At 46.4% G+C, this 22,079-nt stretch overlaps 2 protein-coding genes across 3 annotated transcripts; one reads left to right on the top strand and one right to left on the bottom strand.

The window, feature by feature from the left end:
* Window positions 1-612: 612 nt before the first annotated feature.
* MRPL46 (mitochondrial ribosomal protein L46) lies at window positions 613-9,244 on the bottom strand. 2 transcript variants are annotated; one of them, XM_006178545.3, is made up of 4 exons: window positions 8,986-9,241; window positions 7,711-7,900; window positions 6,788-6,961; window positions 613-1,004 (listed from the first exon to the last, which is right to left on the bottom strand). In XM_006178545.3, the coding sequence occupies exons 1-4, from the start codon at window positions 9,211-9,213 to the stop codon at window positions 754-756; spliced, it is 843 nt and encodes a 280-aa protein (XP_006178607.1). In that variant the 5' UTR covers window positions 9,214-9,241; the 3' UTR covers window positions 613-753. The 2 variants fall into 2 exon arrangements, with proteins under 2 accessions (XP_006178607.1, XP_014409530.1); XM_014554044.2 differs by lacking the exon at window positions 613-1,004 and adding an exon at window positions 1,011-1,304 and having other exon boundaries at window positions 8,986-9,244.
* A 110-nt stretch (window positions 9,245-9,354) lies between these two features.
* Window positions 9,355-19,175, top strand: MRPS11 (mitochondrial ribosomal protein S11). The gene is made up of 6 exons (XM_006178543.3): window positions 9,355-9,663; window positions 9,791-9,913; window positions 15,231-15,329; window positions 16,513-16,642; window positions 17,951-18,016; window positions 18,763-19,175. Exons 1-6 carry the CDS (start codon window positions 9,599-9,601, stop codon window positions 18,868-18,870), a joined length of 591 nt encoding a protein of 196 aa, XP_006178605.1. The 5' UTR covers window positions 9,355-9,598; the 3' UTR covers window positions 18,871-19,175.
* Window positions 19,176-22,079: the final 2,904 nt, after the last annotated feature.

Raw genomic sequence — 22,079 nt, 5'->3', positions numbered from 1 at the left:
TCGACCCAAAGGCAAGAGGTCAGGTTCTCCTCCTGTACCATCAGTCACCTACAGTAAGACTCTCAGCCAATCACATCTGGCCATGACCCTCAGTTCCCCAACCACTGTCTGTAAAATGGAGACACAGGCTGACCTCACATACTTCACATGACTGTTTCAAAACACATAAGCCGTGATTAAATTGTTTAAATATAAAATGCTTTAAAGAAAAAAAGAAAGAAGGCATGAAAATAGGAAGGAGGGGAGGGAAGGAGTGAGGAAGGGGAAGGGAAGGAAGCAAAGTAAAGCAAGGAAAAAAGAAGGAATCATTTCCTAGGCTAGACTGATACACTTTTACATCAAGTAAAAAGAAATACAAAACAAAATGACTAAGAAACTACATAGCACTGGGTTTTGTTTCATGAGCCTTGAAGCTTTCACAGAACTCAAGGCTTTTGATTCATTTCCTTCTGTGCTTTCTTCATGGGCCCAGGAAGCCAGCTGATTCACTACAAAGTAATGCAACACAACTCAGTTACCAGCCTGGGAGAAAAGGAAGGGCACCCTAAAAGGCGGCTCTCTCTTCACAGGGAGAAGCCAGCAGTCCTCAAAGGACAAATCAGCCTGAGACCCACACGATAATAAACTCGTTTATTTCTCAGAGTTTAGTTTGCCACTTGACATTCTCTGCAAAGATGAGGCAACCCCACGACATCCGTTCTTCAGGCCAAACCGCAGACCCGTCCGAGCACTGACCACAGGCAGCTCAGTCCATCAGAGGTCCAAGAGAAACCTCTTAACCTGGGCCAGGTATTTTGGTTTCAAATAGTCATCCAGCTCCTCCTTACTGACCCATACATGATGGCCCTTCTTCCCGGCCTGGGAAAAGTCTCCAGTTAGTAGTAGTGCTTTAAAGAAGAATATTTTGGCCCCAAGCCTGCTCTCTGTCCGCACTGCCTGGGGGAACTTGAACTTGTAGTGGCCACAGGGTGCATTTCCCAGGAACTTGGCTTCCATGTTGTTTTCTGAGGGAGGAGGGGAAACAGAATCGGAAGATGAGGACACACCCACCTGTTTACTCTGGTGCCCAAAATCATCGGGGTCTCTGTGAGAGTCACTTCCGGCCTGAAGTAAAAAGCAATCCCTGGGAGTGAGAGCTCGGGTCACTCCTGAAGACCCTTGTCTCCTCTCAATCCAAAGGCTCCCGATTCAGAGTCCACTCCTCGTGCCAAGCTACTGCTCTCAGGCTGAGGCCAGCAATGCAGCTCAAACACCACCACCGGGGAGTCAGAGCCCCGAGCTTCTAGACTCAGCCGGGTCACTAGCTGTTGACAAAGGATCAAGACACTCGGTATCTGTAAAGCAAGGTTCGTCAGCCTTTTAAAGGGAGTGTCTCATGGAAAGCATAAAAAGGACCCGATTTGACTGCTGCAGGGTGAAAACCAAAGTTAAAAGGCAAAGACAGATGGACAGATGATATCTGCAATCTACAACAAAGGGTTAGTAACCCCAACCCAGCTTTTCAAAGGATGAGGAAATGACGAATGAATTACTAAATGGCACTGGGATGATGGACTAGCTAACAGGAAAAAATAAAGCTCACTCCCCACATCAAAACTGATACCATACAGATCAAGGATTTAACAGAAATGTAAAATTTTCATAAACGGTTTGTACATTCTGGGTGATGGTTTAATGGATGTTTAACAGTTTCTGAGTTTTCCTGTATTTTAAATTTTTTCATTAAAAAAGAAACCATAAGAGTACTATTTTAAAATGTGGGATACTTTCTGTATCATTTATGAGAGGGGGAAGTCCTAACCAAGACACAAAATTCAGAAATCCAAAAAGAAAAAACATATTTATTCACATAAAAACTAAAATCTTTCTGCAAGGAAAAATGAAGCATAAAAATGTCACAGACCCAAAAAAACACAAACAAGGAAAAATATTTTCAACACATTCAACAAAGGAATAATATCTTAAGGTATAAGTAGTACTTAGAAATCAATGAGGAAAAAAACCAACAACTCTAAAAGAAAAATGAATCAAAATATGAATAAGAAGTTTACATGAAAATAAGTATCAATGACCTATAAGCTCATTAAAAGATGCTCAATCTCATTAACAATCCAAGAAATATAAATTAAAACACAAACAATACATCATTATTACTGAAGCTCCAAAACTGAGCTATACACTGCTCGTCAAGGATAAGAGGAAAACTGGGTTCTCTCACACACACTGTGAGGATGTAATCAGTATAACTGCTATGCTTGGCAAGAGGTATCAATTTTAATTACATACACCCTTTGATCTAGCTACTCTGCTTCTAGAATTTCATCTTTCTGGGTATATTTATTTGCCCATGTGAGCACAGCGGAGTATACACAGATGTTCACTGTAGTTTTATTTGTAAAAGCAACAGACTGGTTAAAGTGCAGTACACACATATATGAAATGGTACACTGGCATTAAAAGTATAAGATATGTTTTCACTTGCTGATAAAGAACTATGTTTAAAAGCTGTATATAAGAGAAAGGAAGGCATGTAACTGTGTGTGTGTGTGTGTGTGTGTGTACACATGCTCCCACTATGAAAAGAAAGAAACATAAAAAACCTATGTGCCTGCAAATTCTAAATGGATACACAAAAAACTATTCATGGTGGCTGCCTCTGAGATGGGAAAATTACTTATTATTTCCTATAGTACTACATTTACTAGACACTGTTAGATATTTTTTCACAATATACAAGGAATTGCTCTTCTCAATATTAAAAACACCACCACCATGATCAGCATGAGATGAGGAATTCATGTATGACATGAGTTCTCCTATAATACAGAATGTCAGCAGTGGGGATCTGTAGGTTGTGGAATTATCTTGACATGCTTCTTTATACTTTTCTGAACTTTCCACTTAATTAAGTGAATACATACTGCTTTTCTATATCTGGAAAAAGTGGATTAAATGTAATCAAATTTTTTAAAAAATTTCATTACAAACACAAGCCAAGAATCTAAACGGGTGGTTCACAGAAGAGATACAAACAGCCATAGGAAATACGAACATATGAAAAGATGATCAATCTCACCAGCAATCAAGAAACTGCTAATCCAAAAGAGATCATTTTTTTACTGACTGGACAGGCAAAAATTTTAAAAAGAGACTATTTCACACGTTGGGAGGTCGAGACAAACAGGCACTCTTATACACCATTCCTGAAAACGTCAAATGTTGTGCACATTCTGCAGGACACTTGGGCAGTATCTATCAAATACTGAAATGCGTCATCCTTGACCACTACTTCCACGTCGAGGAGTTCCATCTTGCAGACACACTTGGGAAGTGTGCCAGCGGGGAGGAAAGGAACATTTGACTTTTTTATGTATGTACTTTTATATTGCTTAAGCTTTCCTTTACCGTTTTAATTATTTTATATTATTTGCCACTCTAATGAATTTGAAATAAATCAACATATTTCATTTTACGTGCACCTATAAAATACTGATGTATCCCTTCACACTTATTTATGACAATGGGAATGTTAAAAGGAAAAAAGTGTGGTGCTAAGGGGAGCCCCTTCCACGTGGCGCACGACAGGTGGGGCGGAGCATCTAGATACAATAACCCCACAAGAAACCCAGCTGCCAACTCCAGTGTGATGGTTGAAAAACTGAGAGCGCAGCACAAGCTCCTCCCATTCCATCTGTCTCCTTACCTCTCCTGCAGGCCACAAGGCCCCTCTCCGGAAAGGATCAAGACAGCACACCCGGCTGCTGACATTTCATTGGCAGGTACTTACGCTGGTGGCAGGGCCAGTTAAGTGGCTGTGCGCTTACACCACCGAATCATTTACTCAGTACGCACTCAGCAAGTACCTACTATGTGCCAGGTACTTTGCTAGACACTAACTATATTTTCAAGGGAGTCAGAATTCTGGCTGGGGAGAGACCATGTGGTACTAATTATACAGCAATAGAATAAATGAAGAACGTCTTCTCCGCTGAACGTAATCTCCCAGGAAGCACAGGCAGTGCCCTGTTCATCACTGTGACCCCACTGCCTGGGGAGTGTCCAGCAAACAGTGGGCACAGAGTAAATGTCTGCTGCATCAACTGAGTAAGGGCACACACAAGTGCTAGGAAGCCTAGAGGGAGGAGTAGCTCCCTCTACCTACAAGGCTCCACCACAGAAGACAGAATGTACGAGCTGCATTTTAAAAACTGAGCAGTCAGACTAGAGAGGAATAAAGCCTTCCAGGCAGGGACCAGCAGGCCCCAAAACAGAGACACATGAAAAACCACATTATTCAGGGAATACAAAAGGTTTGCTAGGTTAGAACTTAGAATATACGTTAATGAGAGGCAAGATGGAAGACTGATGAGCTTGAGAACAGAGCAAAAAGGATCTGTAGACCACGCTCGAAAGTCTGCTTTTATGGGACACCCTTTAAGAATTCTAGGCAGAGAAGTGACAAGGGAATTGTGTTTTAGAAGGCTCATCCTGGGGCACTGAAGATACGACACGAAAGCAAGGGGGAACTTATTTGGCATCTACTTCAATGGTCCAGTGTAGTGGTTCTCAACCACTGTGACTTCACTGCCCCGGTAACATCTGGCAATGCCAAGAGATATTTTTGGTTATCACACTAGGAGGAGTGGGGATGGGTTAGTGCTACCGGCATCCAGTAGGCAGAGATCAGAGATGTTGCTAAACGTCTTACAATGCACAGAAGCCCCCACAAAGAATCATCTCGCCCCAAATTTCAACAGTGCTAAAGCTGAGAAACCCTGGTCTAGTGAGAAGTGAAAAGGGTCACAGTTAAAGCCACAGGAATCAACAAGGGACTACTGAGAACAAACCATGTTGGATTCACAGACTTATGGATGCTAGAAAGAGGTCAGGGATAACTCTGAGGTTTCTAGTTAGGTAAATGGGTAAAGGGTGGTGTCAGTAAGCAAGGCTGCAAGGACAAAAAGAGAAGTAGCTGAGAGAATGGTAGAAACAGCAACTCTGAATGTACTAAATATAAAAATCTCCATGGGGGAGAGGGAGCACGCAGGGATGGTGCCTGCCAGCCTCTGTCCATGAAGGGTATTCCAGTAGGCCCCTAGATGTGTGCTGAATTGGAGGCCTGCCCCCCCAGGCCAATGCTTTATGTTAAGTAAACAAGCCTTTTTCACAGAAAGTCTGGGTGCTTTTCAATTGGCTGCCTCTGTACTGGGCCTTCAGGGGCAGAATCTCAATCATAGCTGTCAGGGACAATACAGACTGTTAAAAACCAAGCAAAATGGGGCAAAAGAGAATAACCAACCAAGATATCTTCCTCAAAATGGTATCAGATGACCAAGAAATGAAAAATCTCATTTTCAAAGGAACACCCAAAATTCAAAGTCAATCTTAGAACTAGGCAGCGGATTACCTAGACACAGAGGTTCTGAAAGACTGAGCACTTCTCCAAGATCTGAAGTACAGGCTGCAGAGATGGAATGTGACAGACCACATTCGAGATGTGACAGAACTGAAGCTACTCCACATCCTCTAAGTTCCCAGCACAATGATGCTGCTTTAAAAAAAGAGGGGTAGCTCTATGTAAAGCAGATCAGGAAAAGGTCCATACTCTGCAGAGGTGAAAGAAAATCCACTCCCCTCAAGAATCCATAAATTATAATAACCAAAAATGTGGGAAAAGAGAAGACCAAACAGCAAATCCTGATCATTTTTATGACAGGAACCACAACAATAAATAATGACGCTTTCAGTGCTGTAAAACCTGAAACACATCTCAACATAAGTACTAATTATCAGAATCTTGTTGGAACTAACAGTTTCACTGGTGCTCCAAATGGAGAGACAAACATGCCACTGAAGGGAAGGCCAATAGGACCTATTAAGCCAGACCCATCATAGCTACACCCTATTGATGATAGAACAGTTTACAGCACTGCACCCAAAAGAAGATCTCGGTCAATTAAACCAGAAACATTACTGGAATCACTTATTTCTATGGAGAATGCAAAACTGTGGAAACCTGGAGGAAAATGTTTTGCACTTTATTGGAAGACACAAGTTTTACCAAGCAGAAGCTGCAACTCCATTCTTCAAGTATGACAGCAGTGTATGGAAACTGAAGTGCTACTAAGCAACATTCGGCCCATCCAAATAGAGGCAGCGAGGAAGACCACATCTAAAACCAAACTCCTGACCTCTGCAGAGGAGGTGATGGCCACCCAGGATGATGCACTCAGCCAACCCAACAGTTCTACCAACCTCCCCAGGCTCAGAACTAATAATGAGAAGAGTCTTTGTGAAGAAAGCAGTGGTGACTGAAATATCCTGGTCAACACCTGTTGCCAGACCTCCTACTTTCCCAACAGAATAAAATGCAGCCATGGTGGATATTATCATTTGGAGAATGAAAAAGCAGATTTTAGGGGAAAAAGAATTCAACCCACACAAAGAATGGGAAAAAATGTGCAGTTAAATAAAGCAAAGAACTTTTATAAGTGAAAGAGAGAATTCTTCCTTCTGCCATCAATAAAACCAATGCACTGTTATAAAATAAATAAATAAATAAATAATTTAAAAGAAATAAAATAGAAATAAAATTTTAAAGTCTCAGTGATAGAAAGACTCTCACTTGATCTAAGATTATCTTCCTAGCTGAAATTTTTATAAATACCCAAGTTTCCATTAACCTTCCCACCTTCGATCCTTAAAGTCATGCCCACAGTCAGCCTGCATATCCTCTGGCTGAGTCCACAGTGTGTTTTGTGGTGCTTAAGGGAGGCAAAGAACTCACCTGAGAGGTTCGCCAGGCTTCGCTCAGCTGTTTGTCGCAGGGTCTCCCCAGGCTGCCACTCTGCCTGTGGCAGCATCCACAGATCCTGGTCTCCAAGCTTCTCTTTTATCAACAGAATAAGGTTCCTGTCCAGTTTGCGGTGCAATGAGGTTTGGTCATTCTTTTCATCGGCTTCTGCAAAGAAAACAGGGGGTCAGAGGAGATAAGAACTCTATGATCTGCCAGAACCAAGAAGATTAGAGTTTTACAGTTCTCCTTTAAGGTAGAGCCACAACCTTGGCCCTCAAAGAGCTATTAAACAAATTACAACCCTGACCCGTCACTCAAACTCTGGCCCTCTCTCAAGATACTCTCCCAATCTTGAGGAAACTAAAATGTACGGAAGAAACCAGAAGCTGAACTCCTCCTTTGAAGAGCAAACTATAAGTACTCTGAACCTTTGGAAAAGCAATATCCAAACACTATTTCTTTGGTTTGGACACTCTTACTGACTTAACCAGTCCCTACTTTCTCTGTTCTTTGGTCTTCATCATGAAACAAAGATAAGAGAACTCATTCCCCTGCTTTAGGATATATTTCAGCTAAAACACAGGAAACTAATGGGAAAGGCTTAATTCCTGCACTCTTAGTCCCAAACTAGGAGTTAAACTCAGATAATACCCATGATTTTTAACTGAGACAGAAAAGGCTATCCCAAAACCCTTACCTCCCAGTCAAAAATAATAGACTTTTTAAAAAGTAAACTAGGGTAGATGTGAGGAACAGGGAAAATAATTCATTTTTCTTTTACCTGAAAGAAGTCTTGTCATCTGAAATCATTTGTAACTTAATACACAAAGCAGGGGTGAAGCAAATGTCCTCTGTTTGGGAACCATACCACCCACCTTTTCCATACCTCTAACTGGCCTGAATATACCACAAACCTGTTATTCGAGCCCCAGGTTTGAACTGTAGGAATTTCTGCTCCCACATGTCTTCCAAATCCTGAGCCAGCAATATATTTCGCTCATCTTCTTCTTCTTCATAAAGGTCACTTTTCCTCTTTTCCAGTTGCTGGGCTTCATCCAAAGCTCGAAGCTCATGATCTGAATACAGACTTCTCTCTATCTCGAACTGAGAAAATTAAAAGGGCAAAAATCTACCCCAAACTGGGAAAATTAAAAGGATCAAAAAACAGGCAGACTAAAACAGAGCTACAGCACACTTGACAGACTCAGACTGTTTACCACCCAACATAACCAGACACATAATCAAAACACCACAGTGAAAACAGAGAAAGGATAAAGGTCACCTGCACTTTGGGCCTAAGTTATATTTGCTAAAATGTCTAATTGTGACTGGAGGTCAGGGCTACTACAAAGAACAGGAGACTAGGACAGGCATTGCCTACCCAGTTACCACCCTCTAGTCATGTAAGTCTTTGATCAGAATCTCACTCATCATGGACTTTCCTGCCTCAGGAAGTTTACAGATGCTGATCCTTCTTCCTAGGGTGTTTTAACTCATGCTTTACTGGGAGATTACTACTCACCCTTTGGAACTCAATTTAAATATCATTTTCTTAAGAAAGATATTTCTTGACACCTCCCATAAAATCAAATTAAGTGTCTCTGTTAAACACTCTTTCTGTACCCTGTGTTTTCCTTTACAACGCTAACCAGAGACTGCAGTTCCACATAGGATTACTTGGTTATTGACTGACACCTCCTCCACTAGCCTGAAGATGCTCTGAGAACCAGAGCTATGTCTGTCTTACTCACCACTGCATCTCTAACAGTTAACATAAGGTCTGTATCAAACAGCTGCTAAATGATTATCTGTAAAGTAATTAATAAAATATTTACAGAGTAAATTAAAGTAAAAAGCACGTAAGTGAGGTTTATATCTCTCAGTAGCCAAGACAAAAACATCACAAGTTCTGGGAAAACATAGTATCTTGTAATCACTCTCTATGGGGATTTAACCCCCTCAGAGCCATTACACTTGTTTTTGCCCATGTTTCTTCATTTGCCCCTCATACAAATAAACTTTAGTACTTACTCTTGCATGTAAGTATACTGAAGTTCATAGAACTAAAGTGACTTTCCCAAGGTCATACAGATTAATCGGTGCCTGAGTCAGTCTCAAACTCAGGCCAGCGTGCCTCTACTGCTTCCCCAACTGTGGCCTTGAAGCCACGGCCCGCACCTCAGTCTCACCTGCTGCAGCAGAGCCGCCATCTCTTCCTGCAAGGGGGTCAGCGGCTTCGAGACGAGAGGTGGCCGCTGCAGGCACAACGCGCCCATCAGGCGCCATGGAGACCCGCTGCTCGAGGGCGCGGCAGCAAGGGCCAGGCTGCGAGAACCCAGGCTACGGGGCCAGGGGCCCTCGAAACGCCGCCAGCCTCTCGCCACCCCTAACACAGTCCGCTTTATGGGCGCTGCCATCTTACAACTTTCCCACAAGGTACCGCGCTCCCAACGGGGTTTTGGGCCAATCCCTTGTTCCCACAAGGCAGCGCGGGAGCGGCCAGAAGGGAAGAGCTCGGTTCCCCAGAACTACTAGAACGAACCATTCCAATTTGGAGGGGTGGGCGAAGATCTCATATTAAAAAATTAGGAAAAGTGGGGGATTCCCAGTTGCACTCGTAACGATAGTTATTATGGAGCGTATAAATGGGAATACAAATCTTTAATGTACCTTATGAAGAGGAATCAGGTGACTTTTCCTCTGCACACACCCCCCACTAGCGCTCGTGGTGCTGGCGCCGCTGCAACTCCACCAAGCTCCGCGGTCGCCGCGGCCGGGGCCTGACTGGGGTCAACTCAAGTCATGCAGGTTGTAAGAAACGCGGGATCTCAGCTCTTGAGGTCATGGGCTTGGCCACCGACTGCCAGGTAAGAATGATTACCCTCTCCGAACCCAGAGCCACCCCCGGGAATGTGCTCCTGCCCATGTCGCACGAGCCATCTAAACGCCAGTGGTAGTTAGGCCTGGACCTCACCGAGCTTTCCTTCTCCGCAGGGTCGTGGCAACAGTGCCGGCCCCCACCATCCACACGGGCGCCCAGCAGCTGCAAGACGCGGCGGCCAAGCAGGAAGTTGAGGCGAAAGCGGAGGCTCCGGCTCCGAGTCGCAGCAGCTTCAGGTGAGGGTCGCTTAGGTACAGCCCTCAGGAGACTAGCACCACCTTCCAGAGTCAGAACCGTGAATTCCCAACTCTGTCACTTGCCATCCGTGGGACCTTATGCAGATTAATCTCTGAGCGTCAGCTTTTTCGTCTAAAAATGGAACTAATGCCGATAGAGGTTGTGAGGATCAAATGAGAAGAGCTTTGGCACAAGGTGTACGCTCATGAACTTTGTTTCCCTCTGAGACGGGGAATCACAGACTAATGGCCTTCTTGGGCCTCGGACACAAAATTGCTCGGTGAGGAAGTGGGGAGAGGCGGTGTTTACACTAGGATATAGATTGTTGTGCACTTTCTAGAGTTGGTCCAAGGTCAAGGGTGGTTTTTGTCCTCAGTCCCAGGACTGGCATCTTGCTTTCCACCAGTACCACCGCCTCTATGTGCTAGTTGTCCTTCACATGCGTTTAACAAACATTTACTGAGAACCGGCTTGGTGCCAGGCACCATGCTGGGTACTGGGGATACAAATACAGGGGATGATTTCTCCCCACAAGTAGTTCACAGTCTACCAGGGAAGACAAACATGCATAATCTGATCAATGGTGTGCTGGAGGTAAGAGATGGATACTTTGAAGTGTGAAAGAAAGAGTGTCTCACTCCTGAGGAAGCCAGGCAGGAGTGCTGGAGAGATCTGAAGCTTAGAACTGAACTGAAGGGGAGTTCAGCTGGACAAGATAAAAGATTGTTTTAGGCAAAGCTATCGGTAAAGGCGTGTGGTATGACAGAACATGGTGTATTCAAGTGTATGTGAGAGGTGGCAGATGAGGCCAGCAGAGCAGGAAGAAATCAGAAAGACGAGGGTCTTTTCTGGAACACTGGGGCTTTTACTCTGCCTCCACTATAGGCAGTGGGGAGCTGCTGAAGGAATTTAAGCCAAGATTCTGTTGTAGTCATTCAGTGACCAAACACACAAAAATCCCTGCCCCCATGGAACTTAAACTTGAGTGGATAGGGGACAGTAAACAGAAAACAAGTGAAACAGATACGACAGATTGTAGAGGTGTGCCTAGTGTTTGTGAGCAGCAGCAGGAAGGTGGATGTGGAGTGAGGGGTAAAGATAGGAGAAGGGGGCAGAGCGAGCAGCAGGTACACAGAGCTCCATCCTGTTGGCCATGTGGACCATCGCTAGGACTTCAGCTTATTCGCTCAGTGAGATGGGAAGCCACTGGAGAATTCTGAATAGAGGGTTAACACGATCATGCTTACATTTGAAAGAGTCCCTTTGGCAGCTGTGTGGATATTGAACTGTAGGAAAGCAAAGATGGAAGCTGAGAGAAGTCTCCTAAGCAGTTAGAAGACTAGTGAAATAACGTAGACAAGAAATGATGGTGGCTTGGACCAGAGTGACAGCTGTAGAGCTGGTCAGACTAATATACTTAGAAAGTGGAACGAACAGGATTTGTTAGCATAAGATGGGAGAAAAGGACAGGAGTGAAGAAAACACTCTAAAATTTTTGGCCTAAACAACTGGAAAGACAGAGTTGTCACTAAGACTACAGGAGTTTTGATTTGGGTCGTTAAGTTTGAGACGCTTAATTAACATCCAAGTGGAAATACAGTATTGTTTATTAGAAATGGAGTTCAGGGGACAGATTTGGGCTAAAGATATACTTTTGGGAGACTTACCACATAGACGATGTTTAAAACCATAAGATACAAGGTCATCAAGAGAGCAAGTGTAGATGAAAAGAAGAGGTCCAAAGACTGAACCCTGGAGCCCTGTGGCATTTAGAGATTTGGGAGATGAGGAAGAATCAGCAAAAGAGAAAGAATGACCCTCCAGAAAAGTAGTAAGAAAACCTGGAAAGATTTTTCTTTTTTTTAATGATTCAAGATCAGAGAGATCAGCTATATCGAACGCTGCTGATATGATAGATCCATAGACTGATGACAGAATTGGTCCTTGGATTAAACATTGTAAGTTGGTTGGTGACCTTGACTAGAGCATTTCTGGTGGAGTGTTAGGGGCTAAAGTCTGAATGGAGTGGATCCAAGGAGAATAGAAGACAGGAAGAAATAGCAAGTATGGTCAGTTCTTTAAGGGGTTTCTGCTGTAAGGGGGAATAGAGAAATGGGTATGAGCTCGAGGAGGCTTTGAAATCAAGAGGTTTTTTTTTTCCGTTTGTCTTTACTTTGGGAAAATGACAGCATGTTTTGCTGATGGGAAAGATGCAGTAGAGAGGAGAAAGGATGATGATGCCAGAGCAGAAACATTGCCGGAGTGCTGTCCTTGAGAGGCTAACGCACAAATGGAGCATCATAGCAGGAGAGGAGGCAGAGACTGTGGACACAGATGTTTGGTAGTGGGAGCTGGAAGAAATTCTGATTGCTTCTATTTCTCTGTGAAGGTCATCAGCTGGCAGTGAGGAAGCAGGAAGGAGTTGGCGGTTTGAGGAGACAAAAGAAGGTATAAAACAGTCATCTAGGACAGTGGAAGGATAATTGAACTGGGGATGTGCTGTATGATTGCCAGGCAGTGCTGAGGGCCCACTTGATGTTAGAAGTCATTAAAATAAAGCAGTGGTTCTCAACCTGGGGCAGTTTTGTGTCGAAGGGGATTTTTAGCAATGTCTGGAGACATTTTTGGTTATCACAAGTTGAGGGACAGTATCTAGTTAAGTAGAGGCCAGCATGCTGCTGAACACCCCATAATGTGCAGGACAGCCCCCCTCCCCCAATAAAGAATTATCTTACCCAAAATGTCAATAGTACTGAGGTTGAGAAACCATGGTACAGAGAGAGAACAGTCGGCACTACTGTGTATTTTTCTCTAGCCAACTGTGCAGGTCCATGCACAGGCTCAGAGCGGCTGGGGAGGGGATTTAACCAGGGTTAGGGGCTTGCCAAGACAACACAATGAAGTAAGAGGGGTCAGAGAATTAAAGGTATATGCAAGGGAGTGATTATAATGATTGTCCGTGGAATTCACTCAATGTCAGGAGAGGAGTGAAAGTGTGAGGGGTGTGAGGGCAAGTGAAAGGGTGGTAGGATCAGTGCGACTGAAGGGTTCCTGGAGGGAGGATAGGAAAGGAAGCCAGTGGGTGTGCCGACGGGTGGTGGCCAAAGTGTGATGCTTGCAACCAGGGTAATGATGGGGTTGCAGGAATGGTCGTGACAGGGACTAGCTGTGACCACCGGAGTAAGTAGCCAGGGTAGGATAGAAAACACAGGAGTACTGGAGAAAAGGAGGTCAAAAAACGGAAGCCACGCAGTTGGAAGGATCTTACTGAAATCATACGTATAATCATGACAGGAGTAGTGAGCAGGAAGCTGTCATCTTTGCATTTTTCTATATTATTTGCATTTTTTAAAAATCATCTCTAGCTGCAATTAGAAAATGGGCTGAAGAGCATGAAGTAGAGCCTTCTCTAGTGAGAGCAGAACTACAGCTTACCCACCCCAGATTCCAAAAGCTGCCACATTCATGTCAGGGTCAATGTGCGTTGGCTTTGCCCAGGGATCAGCAAATTCTCATGCCTGGAGTGCTAACAGCAGAAGTCAGCCCCCAGACCCTCAGCCAGAGAGAACAGCGGGCTGTTTTCAGGCCTCTCAGCCATTTGGAAGAGATGCCATGTGTGCAGACCTGGTGTGTGGATGGGTATGAAGGGGCAGCAGACCAGCACCCAAAAACTTTGTCTTTCCTTTTTCTGGGCTGCCTCAGGATGAACCACTTGTTCGTTTGTACACTGGACCTGGGAGGCTTAAAAGCTTGATCTTACCTGTACCTTCAACTAAATGATTCAAGCTCTAAATCCTTCCTAGCTCAAAAACTTTGCTCTACATAAAAGGCATCATGCTGGTATGTTCAGACTTTAGAAGGCTTAAGCTTTTGACCCCCAAGATAATAGAGGAAGTTATCGATGGGGAAATGATGATGTTTTAAATGTTAATGTCATCTCAGAGCCTCGAACACTTTCCGTCTCTGCCTGCAGGCTGAGAAGCTGGCAACCTGATGGGATGCTAAATCATCTCTAAGATCAGGCCAAGCAGGGAAGAATACACTTGTAACTTTGAATGCCACTCTGTTATTGTTTTGTTTTTAAAAATACCTCTAGGAAAGCGGGTCAGGCTTGGGGGAGGACAGTGCTCAGAGAAATAGCGTATTCTCTAAACCAGAATCCGCTGTAGTTCAGGTGGCCTGAGGGAGTACATACTCGGACATGATCTGTGCACGTGGGCAGGGCGCAGCAGCGGGTTTCCTCAAGCCTGGAGTGCTGAACAACATTTGTGTGCGTGAATAAAAGAAAGCACAGGTGGTGAGGAGAGCTCTGAACCTAGGCAAGTCCCCTCAGCCCACGGCCTGGCTTCCCTTGCTAACCTTGTTCCCCTGTTTGTCCTCAGTTTCTCCACCTGCAAGTGAAGAGTTCTGACCTGGAGATAGCCAGAGAACAGATCTGACTGAGATAGAGACAGATCTTGAACTCAACACGATGCCTTGGCCATGTGCTGAACCCTGCATTCACCTCGGCTATTTCAAAATGGATACTTCCCGGGTCCCATCCAGAAGTCCTCAGTGGAGCTTAAACATCAGAATCACTTGATTCTGCTGTTCAGCCCCGGGGGGACAGCCACTGGTCCGGGGGTTGGCAAGCTGAGCCCTGTCCCCATCTGGCCAGTTGCCCATGTTTTCTAAATAGAGCTTTATTGGGACATAGTGACACCCATTAACTCACCGTTGTCTGTGGCTGTTTTCGCACCACAGTGGCAAAGTTGAGTAGTTGTGACTTCATGGTCAGCAAAGCCTAAGCTATTTACCATCTGGACCTTTACAGAGAGAGTTTGCTGACCTCTATTCCAGGCAGTAATGGGTTTTCTTTTTTTACAATTATATTATTGTAAGTATTATTGAGATTATTTTGTCTTTTTTTTGATTAAGTAGAGAGTCAAGATATCTGTGGTTGTTGAAACAAGAAATAGAGGGTTGCCTTTATTTAATTGCAGGAAGAGTAGCCTATAGTAGACTGAAAATAGTGATCTGATGATATTAGAAGGGACAGGGAAGATGGGGAGTGTGGGTTAAATCCTCTTCGCTCCTAGCAGAAAGTCACTAGCTGTGTCTAGAGTCAACAACTCGAGAAACGGCCACTGAAGCACAGTGCTCACAGACGGGCCACAGCCCTGGAAGGACCAGGGGCAGCGACTGTAGGAGCAGGTCGGGTGGAGGGCTACCGTTTGTTATTATGAGTTCATCTGTACTGTTTGATTTTTTTAAAAAAACATGTAATTTTTTTTTTAATCAGGATAATTTTACCTAAAATGTTTTTTCTAATTGCAGCATTTACCCTCCAGTTCCAGGACAGGAGAGCTCTCTGAGGTGGGCAGGAAAGAAATTTGAGGAAATCCCAATTGCACACATTAAAGCATCCTACAACAAGTAAGCGGGGACGGGGGCAGGTCTCAATGAGCTTCTTTCCCATTCGCGGGGAGGACGCGTCAGGTTGGCCCCGGGCACTCTGGGGCGGAAGTCAGGGTGCCGCGTTCTGCATGATGGTGCTGATGCTGGGGTTCCCCCCAGGCTCCCTCCTGGTTTGGGGAAACCCACCTCTCTCTCTATAAAGTTTATCCAGATTTCATGAAAATGTGAAGTAGGTTGGGCATATTGTACTGATAAGATTTCTTTGTTCTCCTTGGAATTGTATTTCCTGGTTCTGCTCAGAAGTTGGAGAGAGTGTATTTTAGGGCCGGGGTCCCTCCATGAAAGTATTTGTTAGGTGTTAGTACTGGGGATAGGTGATTACTAGATAAGCAAGATTATTGAAGAATATGGTTTATTAACAAACTAAGCAAACCTCCAAATAAAGGTCGCTTTAAAGTACTCACCTTGGGCGACTGCAGCAACCTCTGCCTCGCAGGGCTGAGCGTGGGTGGAAGGTTAGCATTGCCCATTTTCAGATGGGTGCGGGGAGACTTCCTGACTGTGTGTTGGCGACAAGCCTTGCTGACATCTTTGCAGGCCACCCCTAGCTTGTAGATTATGGAGCTATGTTAGCTCAGGCTACTGTAACAGAATACCACAAACTGGGTGGCTTAAACAAAACACATTTGTTTCCCACAATCCTGGAGACCAGAAGTCAGAGGTCAGTGTGCCAACATGGTCAGGTTCTAGTGAGAGCTCTTCCTGGTTGCAGGCGGCTGGCTTTTCATTTTGTCCTCATGTAGTGGAAGAGGCAGGGGAACTCCCTGGGGTCCCTTTTAAAAGGCACTGATCCCCCTCATAAGGGTTCCACCCTCCTGACCTAATCACCTGCCAAAGGCCCCACCTCCAGATACCATCACATCAGGAGTTAGAATTGCAACATGGGTTTGCGGGGGACACAAACATTCCGTCCATAACAGAGCTCTCTTTAGAGTATATGACTTGTCAGTTTTTGATGCAGTTTAGAGGTTGATCCTGACCTTTCCCGACACCTCTTGCGGTGGTTCAAAAACACTCATCTGATAAACTCTTCGCAAAAGCATCTGTCTTCTTTACTACTTGGACTTTTGTGGGCGTAGGTTAGTGCTCTCTTACTTCCCTGAACAGTCATTATATTCTGAATGCCTCCCTCCTCTCCCAGCACACAGATCCAGGTAGTGTCTGCCACGCACCAGCCCCTTGCCTGCACTTCCTGCGGCACAGAGGGGTTTCGGAATGCCAAGAAGGGGACGGGCATCGCAGCGCAAACAGCGGGCATAGCTGCCGCGGCGGTGAGTGTGTGTGCTTTCCCCGGGCTCCCTCTCTGGTGGGCTCCGCCTTCTGCATGGCTGGTCACCGCAAGGAAAATCATCCTTGAAGTAGTCATTCAGAGCCAAGAATAATTACCAGCTCTTGTTGGATACCCTAACTTTGGGGCTGCTTTGAAGAGGTCTGTGTGAAAAGGCTTCCCTTGTCTCTCTCTCTCTCTTAGCTTCAGTAGAAGTGAAGCACTTGGTTCATTCTAGAAGAGGCAAGAGCCAGGTGCTGAAGCCCTTACCAAGCCTCCTCAATTTAAAGACCAGTGGGGTGGGGTCGGGGTTGGCGGTAGTTGCCTGTCTGGAGAAGATGTGGTGTGGTGAAGACTCTCATGCAAGTAAGTTTGAGCATGAGCTGTTGCAGACATTGCTAGAAGCCATTGGCAGTATGCTGCAGTTAGTATATTTACTGTGCGCCTACTACATGCCAGACACTTTACATTTATTACCTTGAGTCCTCAGAAGACCCTCACATTACCCACGTTCTTAAGTCAGTGGATTTCAGAGCGCGACTTGCTCAGAGCCATGCAGCCAGTTCACTTCCCTGGGATGACCCCACCTGGTCTGGGACCAGAGCCTGGGCACTGTGTGCTGCAGCGCAGGCCTCACCAAGGTTCACACTCCGCCAAACCAGGAGTGTTTCCTGAAAGAAAACCTTGACCTTCAAACAAAGCTCAGTGCCCAAAAGTACTTATAGCTGTGTACTAATGATCATCAAAACGCACTAAATGGCCATCAATGGACACTTTATATATATATATATGTAAAAGAAATATGCCAGTGTTAACAGTGGCTTCTGCATTGAGTGTGTTGAGGTACATAGAGTGACTTCTGTGTATTTTCTAGACTTTCTGTAATAAACTGCCTTTGTAATCAAGAAAGAAAAATTTAACTATAAAGATTTAGAAGATAAAATAACCGTTTTTAAGTGGGTATTGAGGCTTAGCCTTGGAGTCCAGGGCCCCTTACATTCTGAAATTCTGCATTTACCCACCTGAGAGAAACCTGAGCGATATTTAGAAGTCTCCATTAGGTGGCAGTGCTGTCCTGGGCTAAAAGGGATCACAGCTGACTTCAAATCTGTGACTTGACAAGTTCGGTGCTGTCCTGCACCGCAGTCATCTGTCCTTTGCTTCCTTCCCTGTCTTCTGCCTGTTTACATGTGTGGGTGCCTGTTCCCTGGGGCTCGTAACCCTGTTGCTCCAGGTGGCAGTTCTCCCTCCCTCCCTCTCTCTCTCTCTCTGTGACTCTCTTGAGCACTAACCACTTGCTACTTCTCTCCAGAAAGCTACAGGGAAGGGCGTGACCCATGTCCGCGTTGTGGTGAAAGGCCTGGGGCCAGGGCGCTTGGTAAGTGACCTTGGTTTTCCCCAGCCCAGTCAGTGAGAGAAGTGGGGGTGAGAGCAGAGCAGGGAGAGTGGACCCTGCCGTGGATTTCCCTGACAGCTTGAAGTTTCTTTCAGTTGCTCTTCTAATCTGCTAAGCTTCTCGAAGCAAGCCCTGATCACTTAGTCTCAATTCATCAGACACTTACTGAGTGCCTGCTGTATGCCAGGCATCATGAATAGAAAGGTGGTCCCTGGGGGACTGTCACAAATGTGTCCCTCAGTACAGACTAGTGAGTGCAGTGGTAAAGCTCGTGCCCAGGGTGCTGGGAGCCCATGGGGTGTGATAAAGAACGCTTCCGCAAAGAGGTGACATCTCTACTGATATTTCAGGAATGACAAGGGATTAGCCAGGAGTGGTGTGGGGTTGCAGGGGGTAGGGGGGGCCACAGTCCAGGCAGAGGAATCTACAGAAGCCTAATGCTTAAGATGTGTTGAGGTTTACGGTAGCCGTTGTTCTTAGATTGTAAAGCACACGGTGGGCCGTGGCAGGTGCGACCAGGGAAGTGGGAAGCATTGAGGACCTGGTTAAGGGCTTGGTTGGCAGACCTCTGTGAGAGAAGAGGCTGGGATTGCAGGTGTCAAAGCCAGTGAGCCTCCCCACTCTCTTCCCTGCCGCACCCCACCCTGTCCCTCTCCAAACCTGTGTGGACACGCGGGGTCATCGTTTCTGGGACCGTGCCATTCGACTCTTCCTTCTGCTCCTCCCAGTCTGCCATCAAGGGACTGACCATGGGGGGCCTGGAGGTGATCTCAATCACAGACAACACCCCCATCCCGCACAACGGCTGCCGCCCTAGGAAGGCTCGGAGGCTGTGACGGGCAGGAAGCCTGCACCTGAATCTGACCTCAAGTCCCTCCTCCAGCCTGGAGCTCATAGAAAGCACACTGTCAGAGCTCTCTCCGGAGGAGGGCTTGGTGGAGGTCCCTCAGGCACTGAGGGAGAGCTCTGCCCCCTTACCTGATGGCCTTTGTTGTTCTTCCAACTAGAGACCAGTGTGCCCAGTAGTGAGGCCATGCCTCTCTTGGACATGAGGGGAGCTACAGGGGTGGCTGTGGCCCAGACTCCAACCAGTAAACGCTGCCTCTGCTCTGTGAAAATAAAAATATCTCTACCGTCTGTAGTAATTTGTTAGGTTTTTTGCTTCCAGAATTGCAAACAGTTACCCCCACTTCCTCCTGAAAGTGAGATTGTGAATTGAGGGGTGCCCCTGGATGGAAGGATTGAGTTGTAAATGTGAGCTGCTTTGTACCAGATACCTGCCTCGGGTTATTGCTACGAGTGCCTCTGTGGGTCAAAGCCAGTAGCACAGGACTGGCTACAGAGGGAGGCCGCTCCTCTCCTCCCCTCCCCTGCTCTCCCCTTCCCTCCCCAGGCAAAAAGACAAATAGAATTTCTTTCCTTTCAGTGTAGATGCAGTGTTTTCCCTTCTTTCAGCCAAGATCATCACCTGACACCAAGCTGTACCGTCACCACTAAAATAAACCTATTTAACACTAGAGTACCTGGATGCTGGCAGAATATCCCTTGGCATTTAGGAGAAACAATTTTCCAGCCATCTGCCTGCAACCTGGCTCTGACATGGCCATAAATTTTTTTTTTTTCCTAAAAAGCATATATACCCTCCCCCGGGTGCCTTTATTCCTTCTCTCTAGTCATTCTTCTCCTACCCTGGGAAGACGCATTGCTTTTTAAATCTAAGTATTATCAGTCCAAAGTGATGGCGCGGCCACTGCCAAAGCAGGAACGGTCCATCCGACCAACGTGAGCAGACGCGGACTACCGCACAAACACAGGCTGAGCACTGGGGGAACAGGTGTGGCGCCGTCATTCCTGTCCCGGAGCTCACAGGCATGTGGCTGAATTAGTCAGAAAGAGGTTCCATACGAGGCATGAATCTTATCGGTGTTTGAGTGAAAGAATGATCCCCTCAGTTCATCCCATCAAGGGATCAACCGATGTCTTCAGGATTAGAAACTGGCAAAGCAGCATGGCCACAGGCTGAGGGGTAAGAGATCATCAGGTTACTGGGTCTGGCTCAGTTGGCATGTGGGTCAGGGGTTTAGACCAGATAGGAAGACAAATGGAGGTAAAAGCTTACCAAAGCGTTGAGAGAAAAGGAAGGAGGAAAAAACCTGTGGTCACACTAAGAACTAGGTTCGACAGATGTGATGGAGAAAGGGAGGTGAGCATGTCAAAGGCTGCAGTCAGAAAGAATCTTGAGAGTTAAAGAGATGTTAGAGCTAGCTCATTTACCGGCAATGAAGTTGGGTACATAGGCATCAAAAAGAGAGTGAGAATAGTCACTGAGGTGGACAACAAACTATGAGAGGTGGACAAAGAAAGTTGTCAGCCTCTATGCTGAAGCGCCATAGTGGGCATCAGGGCCGGGGATAGAGAAGTCTGAGAGTGAGAGTCCGCAAGCAGCACGGAGCAGCCAGAGCGCAGGAAGGAGTACAGGGGCTTAGAAGAGGTGGGTAACATGCACGAACAGAAGACAAGGACAGTTGGGAGGAGATGGCAGAATGATGTCCCAGAAGGGAGGAGGCGTTGGCAACACGCTGATTCCCATCCCGGGCCACTGTGGGTGAGATGTGCAGAGTTGGGAGGAACGGGGAGAATGATGGTAATGAACTGAGCCCTAGGGACTGCAGAGGAAAGGGCAGGCTGATGAGAGTCCTGGAGAACACAGGCTGCAGGCTGGGGCAGGGGTGCCTGGTGTGGTGACAGTGGAGATGCTAAGAGGATGTGGGGACAGAAGAGGCCGGGGAGTGCCTGGAGGGGGTGAGGACAGAGCGCCACCATGGCCATGTCTGGATTGGAACCTGTGTCCAGTGTCTGCTCTGCCTCTAACCTGCTTTTATAAAGGATACTGAAGGTTAGAACCAATGGGAAGATGCTCAGTCTTACTAGTAATCAAGGAAATGCTAATTAAAACATTTAATGCGCATGACCATCATTCCCCAAGTGGTGCTAATCCAAGCCACAATGGTGACAAGATCTCCCAGGAAAAAAGTAGAGAACAGGGAAAATCAGACCCGGTGTTCTATCCTGCGAGAAGGACGAGGCTGCAAGGAGGCAGGGATGGAGCAATCAGGGAGACAGCAGGTGCGGCATCTCAGAAGCCAAAGGGCTGAGCACTTCAGGAGGGAGGGGACAGCCAAGGTGCAGACTGCGGCTGAGAGGCCAGGTAGGAGCTCAAGCAAGGTGAGGACTGGGCAACGCCCGTGGATTCGGCAGTATGGAGGTCATGATTCACCAAAGGGGAAGAGGGGGGAAGATTCCACGGAGGACGCCAAGTCTTCTGGTAGAAGCTGTGTCATGGCCATGGGGCATGTGTGAGGAGATGGCGGCCATGAGTTGGGGTGTGCAGGAACCCTGGACCTGAGGGAGAGGGGAGGGGAGAGGCTTGGAGCTGGGGGGAAGCAGACCTCAGTGTGGCAGTGGCAGAAGGCAGGGCTCAGAGGGAGACAGCGGTGTGGGGCCCCCTGTGACAGGCGCCTGGTCTAAGTCGGGAACAGCAGTGTCTGACTCCAGCCACTAGGGCACCGACAACAAAAACAAAGTCCCTGCAATCAGTAGGCAGGGAAACTTTTTTCCCCCAATATTCCATAAATTGTTCTGAAATAAAAGTGCTCTCCCTCTCTGAGCTCTTACTGGGGTGGGAGGTGCAGATATAAATAGCCAGAGCCTCGTCAGAGGGAGATCTGGCCACATCGGTGAACACCTAAGATGGACAGACCTTGGGCTTCCCAACTCCCTCCTAGGAATTTACCAGACGGAGCAGTGCTGTCCCTGCTCGGGGACTCCTCGCTCTACGTCAGTGCCCTGTAGCCACACTGCCAGCCCAGCAGCCGGTAGCCCCACGGGACTCTTGAGCACCTGCGACGTGGCTTGCTTGACAGAGGAGCTGAGAGTTCAGTTTTATTTAATTTCAATTAACTGAGATATAAATCCAACATGCGGCTGGTGGCTACTATACTGAACACCGTAGCTGAGGTCCGCTTTCACGTGGGTGGGAGGACGC

Source organism: Camelus ferus, chromosome 27 (assembly GCF_009834535.1).
Source record: "Camelus ferus isolate YT-003-E chromosome 27, BCGSAC_Cfer_1.0, whole genome shotgun sequence".
Lineage (NCBI taxonomy): Eukaryota > Metazoa > Chordata > Mammalia > Artiodactyla > Camelidae > Camelus > Camelus ferus.
This window is presented reverse-complemented; position numbering and strand designations above follow the sequence as displayed.

Bases quoted from the DNA above. Each gene is read 5' to 3' on its own strand.
- MRPL46 (XM_006178545.3), bottom strand. From the start codon at position 9,213: ATGGCAGCGCCCATAAAGCGGACTGTGTTAGGGGTGGCGAGAGGCTGG. The intron at 6,962-7,710 runs GTTTGTGGTATA...TTTTCTTTGCAG, and splicing joins ACCTGGGGCTCGAATAACAG to AAGCCGATGAAAAGAATGAC. The intron at 1,005-6,787 runs GTGAGTTCTTTG...CTCCTCCCTCAG, and splicing joins AAGCCTGGCGAACCTCTCAG to AAAACAACATGGAAGCCAAG.
- MRPS11 (XM_006178543.3), top strand. From the start codon at position 9,599: ATGCAGGTTGTAAGAAACGCGGGATCTCAGCTCTTGAGGTCATGGGCT. The intron at 15,330-16,512 runs GTAAGCGGGGAC...CTCCTCTCCCAG, and splicing joins ATTAAAGCATCCTACAACAA to CACACAGATCCAGGTAGTGT. The intron at 16,643-17,950 runs GTGAGTGTGTGT...ACTTCTCTCCAG, and splicing joins CGGGCATAGCTGCCGCGGCG to AAAGCTACAGGGAAGGGCGT.